The sequence below is a fragment of the Elephantulus edwardii genome, unplaced genomic scaffold (genome assembly GCF_000299155.1).
Source record: "Elephantulus edwardii isolate Elephantulus edwardi_28Jun2011 unplaced genomic scaffold, EleEdw1.0 scaffold00004, whole genome shotgun sequence".
Classification (NCBI taxonomy): Eukaryota; Metazoa; Chordata; class Mammalia; order Macroscelidea; family Macroscelididae; genus Elephantulus; species Elephantulus edwardii.
The window spans coordinates 38,048,784-38,062,001 of NW_006399754.1; the positions used below are offsets into that span (position 1 = coordinate 38,048,784).

Sequence of the window (13,218 nt, forward strand, 5' to 3'; positions counted from 1 at the left end):
TGATAAAAGTTAACAAAAACAACTGGGAGAGCACATCAGCAGAGAACTTCCAGATGTGCAGGATAGGTTTAGAAGAAGCCATGGCAGTAGGGGGACATTTTAGCCAATGTTAGATGGATCTTGACTGAAAGCAGAGAGTGTCAGAGGAACGTCTATCTGTGTTTCGTTGATTATGCAAAGGTATTTTACTGTGTGGATCGCCACAAACCTTGGCAAACTCTGAGAAAAATGGGAATCCCAGAACACTTGATTGCTTAAATGAAAACTATACTTGGACCAGGAGGCAGTCATCAGAACACAACAGGAAAACACTGCATGGTTCAAAATCAGTAAAGGTGTGTGTCAGGGATGCATTCTGTCTCCATACCATTTCAGTCTATGTGTGGAACAGATCATCCAGGAGACTTGGCTCTATGAGGATGAATTTAGCATCAATATTGGAGGAAGACTCATCAACAACTTGCATTATGCAGATGACACAACCTTTCTTGCTGAAACTGAGGAGAACTTGATGCATTTGCTGCATAAGGTCAAGGACTGCAGCCTTAAATGTGGATTTAAGGTCAACATCAAGAAAACAAGTATTCTCACCACTAGGCCAATTGGCAGCATTATAATAGACGGTGAAGAGATTGAGATTGTTAACAGCTTCAGCTTGCTTCACTCTAGTCAACACTCTTGGTACCAGCAACCATGAAATCAAAAGATGCATTGTATTGAGAAAGCCTGCTGCCAGGGATCTTTCCAGCGTACTGAAAAGCAACAGTGTCAGTCTGGAGACTAAGGTGCACCTGATCCAGGCCATGGTCGTCACAATTACTTGCTATGTATCAGAAAGATGGACAGTGGCTAGCGATGATAGGAGAATTGATTCCTTTGAGTTGTGATGTTGGAGAGGAGTGTTGAATATACCGTGGACTACTAGGAGAACAAACAGATCTGGAGAGGGTGAAACCAGGCTGCTCCTTGGAGGCAAGGATTTTGAAACTCACTCTGACATAGTTTGGGCATGTAGCCAGGAGGGACCAGCCCTTGGAGAGAGACATCATGCTTGGGAGGGTTGAGGGACAGTGCAAGAGAGGAAGACCCTCAATGAGATGGATTGACTCAGTGACTAGGTAATGGGGGTAGGTTTGTTGGAGACAATGAGGTTGGCTCAAGATAGAGCTGCGTTCAGAGCTATTGTACATATGATTGCTATGAGCCACATAAAAACAACAACAATAAAAGTATGCTGAAGATACTGAGATTTTGTGGAGCTACTTTTCTTTATTATTGTTGTTGTTATTATTATTATTCATTAACAACTAGGAACCCTAGACACTTCGACTTGAATTCTCAGCTGCTCCCCAGAAGCTTGGCAGTGTGAAGCCAACCACCACTGTGTAGGAGAAAGACGACGTGCTCAGCGTTAACAAACCTGACAGCGTGGGCACCTGTGGGAATCCCCCTGCTTCTGTCTGTCGCACGCAGCTCAGCCCCAGTGGTTCTTTCCTCAGCAGGCCTGAGACATTCTTGCAGCTGTAGGAGTTTGGCCTCATTGTCTGTCTCACTGTGGTTCTGTTCTTTTGGGCCATTCACTGACGGTAGTTACCTGGTTCTCCAGCAGAGCTGATTCCATTTTCTGTCTAAGAAGCTGCCCAGTCCTCTCCCACTTCCTGTACGGTAGAAAGTGTCCTGTGCTGATTGATCGCAGTGATAGTTACTGGTTTTTACCGTGTCCTTGATAAAGTGGAGTAGAGGGAAATGGAACAGAGAAGCCATAGCTGAGGATGGGGGACTTTGTGTCCTTGGATTAAAGAGTGGAAAGGCCAGAGAGAGTTTTGGAAAGATCAGGAAAGGAAATTCCAGCATGGTGGTGATGAATAAGAACAAGATTGTCTTGTCAGTGAACAGAATGTCAGTCTTGGATGTGAGCCGGGAGACGGCTCTGTTAGTGACCTGGATATACTTGTTCACGTTTGTGATAGTTTAAAAATGTTCCTATTTTATATCAAGATATGCATTTTATGAATAGATCTGAGTAGTGATGCTTTATGGAAAGAGTAGGCAGTCATTTTCTGCAGGAACTAGCTGGCCTTGGGGTCCTTCTGGTGCAGTCTGCTCAGGTGAGCACTTTCCTTTTATGTTCTAGGCGCAACCACAGACAAAACCTTGAGAAGTAGGCGCACTTGGAGAAGTGGGCCTGGGATGGACCAGTAACACTTGGTCTGAGATCTGGCTCGTGGACCACGTCACATCCCTGGGCAGCGGTCTGCGCACACTGGGCTAGGGCGTGATTTACACACACAGTGGACGTCATCATGAGCTGTAGCTTGACAATTGTATTACTTGCTACCAGGTGCTGACAACTCACCCGATAGAGTTGGAGACAAATGAAAATTTTCCTATGTAAACAAAAACTTGACTTTGACTCAACAGTTTATCAGAGCTTAATTCTTTAAGCAAGTTCACTATTTATCAAGACTATTTTTCTCTACTGGAAGATTTTTTTACACTTACACATGCTTAATTTTGTTTTCTCGTATTTTGTCAGTTCACATCTCTAATGTTAAGACTCTTTTTACTTTCAGAAGAGAAGGGGAATTCTGAGGGTCCCTAATAGGTAACCCACTTCCCTAGTAATGGCTCCAGGCTCAGCTCAGGAGCTCACCCTCTCCTTAGGTCACAGTGCGCGTGGCTGTCCCTTTCATCGAGAACAGACTTAATTCAGCCTGTCCTCACATCCCTAAGACACAGGCATGACCTCCTCTGAGGTGTTTGAATACTTCACATGCCATCCCTGCCCTCATTACCGCGGAGGTGGTTCCAGCTCATCGACCTGGAGGGCAGAGTGTGGTTGCCCAGAAGGCTGTTCAGCTTGTTGTCTGACTGCAGTGGGGTGGTTTGTGGATTCAGATCACCAGGTGGAAACTCGGCACTTAACACACGGTGCCCCCATAACCTTACATCGACACTGTCATCTGAGCTCGCCCACATCCTAGATAGGACCTCAACTTCTGTTTCTTTACTTATGAAAAGGCATTAGTTATACTGTGGGTTGTTGTTTTTTTAAAAAAAAAAAATACAGTGAGATAATCTATTTAAAGTGCACCAGATACGGAAAGTTTCTAATGTTTCTCTTTTTAAAGAAAATAAACCAACGTTGTCATTGAGTTTTATGATGATATGATCGTCTTCCCGTTTATAAAATAAGCTTGTTAGAAATTTGAAGATTAAAGTGATGTGTTTGGAAAGAAATTTAGCGAATACATATGATTCATTTAAAAATGAAGAGAGAGGCATTTGGATCAAGTGTACACTCAGTACCCAAAAGAGGCATGAGTGGGAAGAACCATCGGAGTACATGGAGGCAATAAAGGATTTATTAATTAGAAATGTTACAGTTTTATTACCATTTCCTAAGAGGTTAATATGGTGAAACTTCATTCCACATTTTTTGGATGCCAAAAGTCAGAAGTGGTCTAGTCTTGTCTGCTCGTTGTGTGTGACTGCTGGAGTGTTCTCTGAATTCTGGCCAGACCTTCAAGGGACACAGGAATGGGAACTAGTGGTAGACGGATGCAGGGAGCTGAGCTCTCGGTAGGTGCCCTCGAGTTGGGATGCTCACATAGCTGCTCCTGCCGTGAGTTTTCAGAAGCGGTGAACTGCACAGGGGAAACTGCTTGCTTGCTCCACGAAGCAGTGGGGGAATTTGAACCACTTGGCTTTGGCTTGGCATTACAGTTCCTTCCTTTCCACTGAACCCCCAGAGCTCCCTAATCTAAACTAGGGATACATGAATACAGTAATCCCAGTAATCTGTATTGGGGTAATTTGTGTGGCCACTGCAGAGTCGTTAACGTGGAATGGAATGTCAGCCATTGTTGACGGCTGACCAGGCAGCCCTCTTATCTTACTTTTAAAGAAATGTTTTAATGGAATTTTATGGGGGAAGAGAGTCTTGCTTGACAAAGTTTTCGTTCATACTGAACCTCTTTAGCATAATTGTCATTGAAGAATCAGCATTTCATTTGAAATTTTGAGTTTGTGGGATTAGTGTCAATCATATATGGCATAGAAGAGAAAATGAGACGGGCCCTCAAGTCTTAATTATACTAGTAGTTTTAAGTTCAACACTCAGGGGAAGGCAGAGTTCTGAGGAAGCATTTTAGCTAATCTTTGGTTTGGGGAAGGAGCATCTTTTTTCTTTTGTCAGGCGTTTTCTGAGTGCATGTTTTCTTGACCACACGATTGGAGTGGGTCATGGATGAAATCAAAGGTTTGGAGAGGGAAAATGACAGATGTAGAGCCACCACAGATTGCTGGTCACACTGAGGGCTTAGCGGTACGGGTTGTGCTGCCAACCCCAGGCAGGAGTATTCATGTCCGCGGCCAGCCCGCAGAAGAAAGATGGACACTCTCCTCCTGTGTGATCTACAGCCTTTGAAAGCCCACTGGCGGGTCAGCTAGGAGTAGAATCGTACTCAGAAGTACAACACCAGCCCCACATTTTTGTAAGCTGTCCCATGTCCCAGCCCACAGCCTACTCCAAGCTTAATAGCATCAGAAAGGAGAGCAGTTTTTACTCTTTCTGCCCCCAGATGATAAGTTTTCATTTTAGTTCGTTTTTATTTCCTTATAATGGTCTCATATGTGATTCATCCATTTTGAGAAAATGATTATGTTTTTGCTGTTATCACTGGTCACTTCACAGCATTTCACGGCACTGATTCATGAGGGACCACCAAAAACATTTCTACACTGGTATTCATACCTCTTTGGGTTTAAACTGTTGTTTTTAAGATTCTGAACCTTAGTACATGATTCATGTAATTATCTCAGTTCATATGCAAGCCCCATTCAATCCCAGTAAGTTCTTTTCTGACCGAGGAAAGTCAGTGTCCAGACTGGGTCACTCAACTTTTTCACTTTTGTATCAACTTTGGAGAAGTTTCTGTAACCCCCAAGGGCAGCATGTGCTTTAGGAGACACAGTGACATGTCTCCTTGCTGCTGAGTGCACAAGGTTGGTGTAAAGCACTCGCTTCCCTGCGTCATTTCTGTCCACACCAAGACTGAGCTGAGCTTCTTACAGAGACATCTGCTAGTTTATGTATCAAAATCTGTCATTCGTAATGTGCTAGGCAAAAACAGCGATTCTGGAAAACACAGGGCATAATTCCGGCCACGTGGGGCATACTGGTGTTTGTATTATTTGAGAAGAGTTACTGTCATGAATAATAAAAATAAGAGTCTAAATATTTCGTGATAAATATTAAAATGCCATTTTATAAAATTAGTATATCTTCTGAGTATTGATTCTTGCATTTAATAAATATAATTTCTAAATATTTTGTGTTTCAATTTTGCACTGTATGTTCATTTAATTTTAATATTTTCTTTTTCTTGTACTTTTTTTGACCTGTTGTCTGATTTGTTTAATGCATGCCCAGGGTTCAAAGGTTAGTATTGTTACTTTTGCTGTAATTTTCCATTTTAAAATTTCATTTTTGGTTATTTATGAAATTTTTGACTTGCTTATATTTTAAGTTTCCATATCATCTTTAACAGTAGGCATATCATTGATATATAAAGATTTATTTAAAAATCTTTTCTATTTACCAGCACTTCACTGTTTTGTCTGGTTTTAAGAATCTGAAGTGCTGTCATGTAACTAAAGAGGTAATGAATGATACCAGGTCCACTGAAAAATAACTGGATGGAATATATGTTCAGCTTGAATAATGGTTTCCTGTGAGACACCTGTGAGTGTAAATGTATGCTGTGATGTTTACTTGGTAGTTTCTCATTGAATCCTCACTGTGATGTGGAACACAGTGAGACTCGCTTTTGGATTATTGAGACAAGTGATACTATCTGAAAAATGTTTTAGTAAAAATGAGCAGTAAGTTACATGGACCGTCTCCTAATACTATTTAGAGTGAATTAATTCTAAAAGCAAATTCTGAACTGGGGGTGTGGGTGGGGTGGGCGGGGAGAAAAGTGCAACAGTGAATGAATGGAAGTCCAAAATCTCTGTAAATGTTCATTGAAATTAATAAAAAAAAATTAAAGCAAATTCTAAGGGTTAGTCTTTTTAGACGACCAACCAATTGGGGAACAGAAACCATTAAGCCTTTAGTCGCAAGCTGTCGTGCTTATTGCTCATAAACAGGGAGTGCTCAAGAAGTTTGGTTTTGTTTTCTTCTCTCCATTCTCCCAGCCACTGCTCCCCATGACATTGTCATCCTGACGAGAAGGGAAATGCTGAGGCGCAGTGAGGTTTAAACTTGTCCCGAGGGAGCTCTGGGTTGGACAGCTGCCTGCACTCACCCCGCTGGTGATGAGGCTAGGCTGACCCTGCAGCTCCCCCTGTGCCCCCTCCAAAAGCAGAAAGGAATGTGGGTTTTGCTTGTTTACAAACCTGCAGCATTTCTCCATTACTGGAGGTATTGAACAAATGAGGCCTCGTTATAATGAGCCAAAAAAAACTAGAATATAATCAAGTGTACAATGTAACACAAAATAAGAAGTGATGCCACTGCTTATAAAACTGCATATTTACACATTTTGAGAAACAACGTGTGTTGTAATATTGTCTCTGTAGGCAGCAAATTATGTTTGATTCTAGATTATATCTTGATAGAAATGGAGCCCCAGACAAGAATGCTGTTTCTCTTATTGCTCTTGTGTTACAGATAGGTCACAGGTTGCTTATCTGTTGCAAAGTTAATGACAGTGGTTATTTTATCCTAGTTTTATTGTATTTCTAGTTAACTAGAGATTTCACTTTGTTCTGAAATGGAGAGGATTTTGTCATGAATTCAAATTTGAAAGTGCATCCCATTTTAATGCCAAATAAAATACCATCTTTCTGTTCTATTATTCATCATATGTTTATAGAAAAGTGAAATGATTAAGGTAATTTTTACAAATCAGAGAGGATGTTAAGCTAGGAGGAGTCCATTTATAGCTTTGTAAAGGAATAAGAATAAAAAATAAAAGTATGTGTCAATTTTTTTCTTAATTTGTTTAAAATATTATTTTTATGACTACTAATAGTTCAATCTAATATTGATTTAAAAACTGGGTTTTTCCTTTAATCATATATACTTAACAACTGAAATAGTTAAATCCTTTTAAAAGCCTTTATATGGAATTAGTTTACCATTCCTTTTTTTATAAAAAATACTTTTATGTGCTCAACTGAGTTATTTAAGCCATTGCTATGTACATATATTTCCAAATTTAAAGAAGACTAAACCTTTTACTTTTTTCTCTCAAGACTGAACTGGAAAACATTGAAGTGACCCAGGGCATGTCAGCAGAGACAGCTGTGACTTTTCTCAGCCGCCTGATGGCCATGGTCGATGTACTTGTGTTTGCCAGCTCCCTGAACTTCAGTGAGATTGAAGCAGAAAAGAACATGTCCTCTGGAGGTTTAATGCGACAGTGTCTGAGGCTGGGTGAGTTTCTTTGGAATAAAGCCTGTGCACCTAAAAGAATTGTTTAGAAAGAATAGCTGTTAGGTGTCCCGAGGTGGGCAAGCATGTTGGTGGTTCTGGAGTAGTGTCACCTTGTAACTCTGGAGAATTGCTAAAATTTTATTTTATGTTTTGCCATTGTTATCAGTTGGAACCTACTCATAACTGACCCTTCATCAGGTTTGCAAGACTGCAAATCCTAAGGGAGGAGCTTGCCTGTCTTTCTCCTTTGGAGCCCTTGATGGATTCAAAACCCCAGGGAAGCACGTCTTTCACGGTAGCAGTGCAGCTCCCGACGGACTAGACCAAGGAGGTTTCAGGTGGAGCTAGGTCAGACACTGCTCACAGCAACTCTGTGAGTGACGGATCCCAGCCTTGCCTACTCCTGCGCCAACCTCACTGTGTCTGACGTGCCTGAGACCATTGGTACAGTTGCAATGTCAATCCATGATGTTGAGGGTCTTCTCTTTCTCTGACCGTCTGGTTAGAAGCCCTGAGCAGCATAGTGCGTAACTCATGGAGCTAATACTGGAAGGTCCATAGTTGGAATACAAAGGGAAAAAGGGGGCAGTCTCTTTCTATCAAGATATATTGTTACCTTTGAGTTGGAACCAACCCAGAGCTGACCTCCAGCAGATTATCACAGGCGGTAAATCCATGGGAGGAGACTGCCGATCCTTCTCCCTTAGAGAACTTGGTGGATTTGAACCGCATGCCTCTGAGTTGGCAACAGGATTCTTTACCACTAAGCCATGCACAGGGTCATAAAACCAAGGAAGGGCCACCTTGAGTTAGAGATCGATGCATGTTTTCACACTGGATATTTTCAAGTATTTAATAATCTTTACTGGATTTTAATTGAAAATAGAATCAAATGCATTTTCCACCTAGTTTGTTTGTTGTTTTTTGGTTTTTTTTATACTGGTTTATTTACAAAGTTCTAATACATTGTTTTTCACAACAGATCTTTTCCATTTCCTTCACCACTTCCCCCATCAAATTGTGTGAGCATGTGATTAACCAGCCCACCCCACCCTGGGCTCATCCGCAAACCTCTGTCCCCACCCACCCCTCCTTGGATCCTCATACTTACTCTGAAATAATGGTCATATACAGTATTTGATGGCACTGCAGTAGTTCACTTAGCATAATGCTCTCTAGTCCCTCCCAGGTTAGGTTGTAATTTACAAAATCATTGCTCCTGTGTGCTGCATAGTGTTCCATTGTGGGAATGTTCCATAATTTCTCAATCCATTCAATTGTGGTTGGATATCTCGGCTGTTTACATCTTCTTGTGATGGTGAATAATGCTGCTATGAACATTGGTGCACAGGTCTCTGTTTGAGCCTCACTTCTCATTGTCTCAGGCTATGTTCCAAGTAGTGGAATACCTGGGTCATACGGAATTTCAGTATTCAGCTTTTTAAGAAAGTGCCAAACTGTATTCCAGAGTGGTTGTACCATTTCAAAGTCGTACCAGCCATGTACAAGAGTTCCTATCTCTCCACATCCTCTCCCACATTTATTACTTCCTGTCCTGTTAAACTTTGCCACTGCTACTGGAGTGAGATGGTATCTCATTGTGGTTTTTATTTGCATCTCTCTTATTGTCAGTGATTTTTGCTTTTTTATTTAATGCTGATTTACATAATAAATTCATAAAATTCGTATATATATATGTGTGTTATTTTTCACACCAGATCTTCTTTCTCCTTTTGTTTACTCATCCCTCCCTCTACCCATCCAATTCCGTGACCCTGTGATTAAGCTCTCCCCTCCCCCACCATTGGATCCTCATACTCCTTCCACACTGATGGCATTATGCAGTACTTGTCCTTATGAGACTGAGTTAGTTCACTCAGCATAATGCTCTCTAGTCCCTCCCTTGTTAGGTAATAGTTTACAAAATAATTGCTCCTGTGTGCTGCATAGTATTCCATTACGTGAATGTACGATAATTGCTTAGTCCATTCCATGTGGTTGGGCATTTGAGCTGTTTCCATGTTCTTGCTATGGTGAATGATGCTACTTGAACATTAGTGTACAAGTCTCTGTTTGTGTCTCAGTTCTCATTTTCTTGGTGTATATTCCAAGCGCTGGAATAGCTGGGTCATATGAAATTTATATGTTCAGCTTTTTGAAGAAACGCCAAACTGCCCTCCAGAGTGGTTATACCATTTTAAAATCCCACCAACAATATGTAAGAGTTCCTATCTCGCTACATCCTCTTCAACATTTCTTACTTGCTACCCTGCAAAACTTTGCCACTACTACTTTCATTGTGGTTTTGATTTGCATCTCTCTAATTGACAGTGATTTAGAACATGCCTTCATGTGTCTGTGGCCCATTCGAATGTCTCCTTCTGTAAAAAGTCTTTCCATGTCTTTTGCCTTTTTCCTTATTTGGGTTATTAGTCTTTTTCTTGTGGAGGTCCTGTAGGATTTTGTACATTTTCGTGATGAGATCCTTGTCTAAGATGGTATTGCCAAATGTTTGTTCCCAGTCAGAAGGTTTTCTTTTTACCCTATTCAAAAAAAGGTTTTGATGCAGACAGGGATTTAATCTTTAGAAGGTTCCATGCATCAGTTTTAGCCTCTTCAGATTGAGCATCGCTGGCTGTATTTGACAGTCCTTTTAGACCATAGACTGGGCCTTCTGAGCTTGGTCCCAGTTTGTCTCTTATGAACTTATGATTTGGGGATTTATTTTGAGGTCTCTATTCTACCTTGAGTTGATTTTTGTGTGTGGTGTGAGATGTCGATACCGGTTCACTTTCTGCAGGTAGTCGTCGAATTTTGCCAGCACCATATGTGTCTGTTGGCCATCCAAAAATCTTCCTCTGTAAAAATTATTTCCATGTCTTTCCCCATTTTGTAATTGTGTTATCAGTCTATTTCTTGTGGAAGCCCTGTAGGTTTCTGTAAATTTTTGGTCTTCTCTAGATTGCACATTGCTGACTGTATTTGGCAGTCTGTACCATAGACTAGGTGTTCTTAGCTTCATCCCAGTTTCTCTCTGATTAACCTTATAGTTTTGGGCTTTACTTCCAGGTATCTGATCCAGCTTAAGATGATTTTTGTGTATGGTGTGAGTTGTAGATCCTGTTTGAGCTTTCTGCAGGTTCCAGTGCCGTTGTCCCAGCACCATTTGTTTAAAAGGTTGTTAATTCCCCATTTAATAGGTTTTATTTCCTTCTCGAATGATTGACTGTAGATAGCTGGGTCCATTTCTGGATTCTCAGTTCTGTTCCATTGATCTTTGTGCCTGTCAGTGTCCCAGTAACATGCTGTTTTGGTAATGACCCCGTGTAGTAGGTTTTGAGGTCAGGGAGTGCTGTGTCTCCCACTTAATTTTTGTTTCTGAGAAGTACTTTGCCTATTCAGGATCTCCTAACTCTTTAAATAACATTGACAGTTTTCCTTTTGATCTCTTTGGGAAGTGAATTTGATATCTGTATTGGGATTGCATTGAACATGTAGATTGCTTTTGGTAGGATTATCTTTTTCAGGATATTGATTCTTCCTATCCATGAACAGGGCACATTTCCCATTTCTTTAGGTCTTTTGTTTTGTCTTGCAGAAATGTTCTGTAGTTTTCTTTGTATAAGTGTTCTGTATCTCTAGTTAGGTTCACTCCGAAGTATCTGAATTTGTGGTTGGTTATTATAAATAGTATTGCTTTATTGGTTTCCTTCTGAGTTCTCTTTGCTCCTGTAGAGGAATCCCACTGATTTTTGGATATTGATCTTATATCCTGCCACTTTACTAAAAATTGGCCTACTAGATCTAACAAGTTTGTTGTTGAGTCCTTGGGGTTTTCTGTGTACACTATCATATCATCTGTGTATACCAATAGTTTAACCATCTCTTTGCCAATTTTGATGCCTTTTATTTCCTTCTTTTGTCATATTGTCCTAGCAAGCACTTCCAATGTAATATTGAAAAATTGGTGACAGTGGGAATCCCTTTTCACAAGAAAAATGCTTTTAGTCTTTCTTCATTGAGAATGATACTGGCTCTTGGTTTTGCATATATATTTTTCACTATGTTGAGGAAATTCACTTCTATTCCAATTTTGCTGAGGGTCTTTATCAGGAAGGGTGTTGGAATTTGTCTAATGCCTTTTCTGCATCAATTGTTAAGTCATATACTTATTTGTTTTGTTAATGTGGTGAATTGCATTCATTGTTTTTCTTATGTTGAACCATCCTTGCATACCTGTTATGCATCCCACTCAGTCATGATGAATTCTTTTTCTGATGTGCTTTGGATTCTATTGGCCAGGGTTTTGTTAAGGATTTTTGCATCTATATTCATGAGAGATACTGGTTTATACTTTTCTTTCAATATCTTTGATAATATCTTTGCCTGGTTTTGGTATTAGGGTTATGCTTGCTTTCTAGAATGACTCTGGGAGTGTTCCTTCTTTTTAAGTTTTTTAAAAATAATGATTTTGAAATAATTTGAAGTAGAATTGATGATAGATCTTTTCTGAATGTTTGGTAGAATACAGCGGTGAAGCCATCTGGTCCAGGACTTTCCCTATGAGGAAGTTCATCTTTTTGATGGGTTTGGACAAGTGTTCTATATCTATCTGGGTGAATCTGAGGAGGGCATGAGTTTCAAGGAATTTGTCCATTTCCTGTAGAGTTTTAAATTTTTCTGAGTATAGCTTTTCATAGTATTCTGATAATACAGATTTCATTTCATCTGGTCTTTTGTGATGTTACCTCTATCATTTTTTAATTGAGTTATCTCTGTCTTCTCTTCCTTTGTTTTTCTTGTGTGTTAAGTTTTCCAGTGGTTTGTCAACTTTATTAACCCTTTCAAAAAAACAGTTCCAGGTTTTATTGACAGTTTCAGTTGATTTTCTGTTTTCTATCTTGTTGATTTCAACTCTTGTTGTTATGATTTTTTTTTTTTTTATTCTAGCAGCTTTAGGATTAGATTGTTCTTTTTCTGTTTGCTGAAGATTTTTGAGTTAGAGCCTGGATTTTCTTTTTTTTTTCTTTTCCCTTTTGTATGTATGTGCCTGTTGCTATGAACTGCCCCCTGAGGCCTTAGCTGTATCCCAGAGATTTTGGTATGTTGTATTTTCATTTTCCTTTGTCTCAAGGAACTTTTTCATTTCATTCTTTTGTTTTATATGTTTTGCAGGTCTTTCATTTGCTGCATGGATATTTATTATTGTTATGTCCTCTTGTTCTGTTGACCCTTTAAGTATTATGTAGTGACCTTCCTTGTCCTTTGTGATGGTTTTTGCATTGAATTTTAATTAATCTGAGATTAATATCATTACTCCTGCTTTTTTCTGATTGCCATTTGCTTGGTATATTTTTTTCCCCACCGTTTTATTTTTAGTCTTTCTTTATCTTCATTTTTCAGGTGTGTCTCTTGTAGATAGCATATTGATGGATTTAGGATTTTTCATCCGATCTGCTGCTTTTTTTCTCTTCAATGGTGCATTTAAAGCGTTCACATACAGTATAATTATTGAGAGGCCAAATTTTATTGCTATCATTTTTTTGAGCTCTTATTTGTGGTATTGCTAAGTTACTTTGGTCCATGCTGCTTTCTGTGACACAACTGTAAGAAGGACGTCTCTGTGTCTCCTGCAACTTTGTTGTTGATGTTGTTATGTGCCGTTGAGTCATTTGCAACTCATAGTGACCCTACGTACAACAGCCCTAAACCCTGCTCTATCCTGTGCCAATCTCATTGCCTCTGACACACCCATCCCGATTACCCCAGTC

General features: G+C 39.9%; 1 protein-coding gene across 1 annotated transcript in view; it reads left to right on the forward strand.

The window, feature by feature from the left end:
• NBEA (neurobeachin) overlaps nt 1-13,218 on the forward strand; it is a 924,058-nt gene that overhangs the window by 265,501 nt on the left and 645,339 nt on the right. The window contains exons 28-29 of the mRNA XM_006879639.1: nt 5,435-5,443; nt 7,267-7,447. Coding sequence (XP_006879701.1) covers nt 5,435-5,443; nt 7,267-7,447 — 190 coding nt within the window. The remainder of the gene's footprint in view (nt 1-5,434; nt 5,444-7,266; nt 7,448-13,218) is intronic.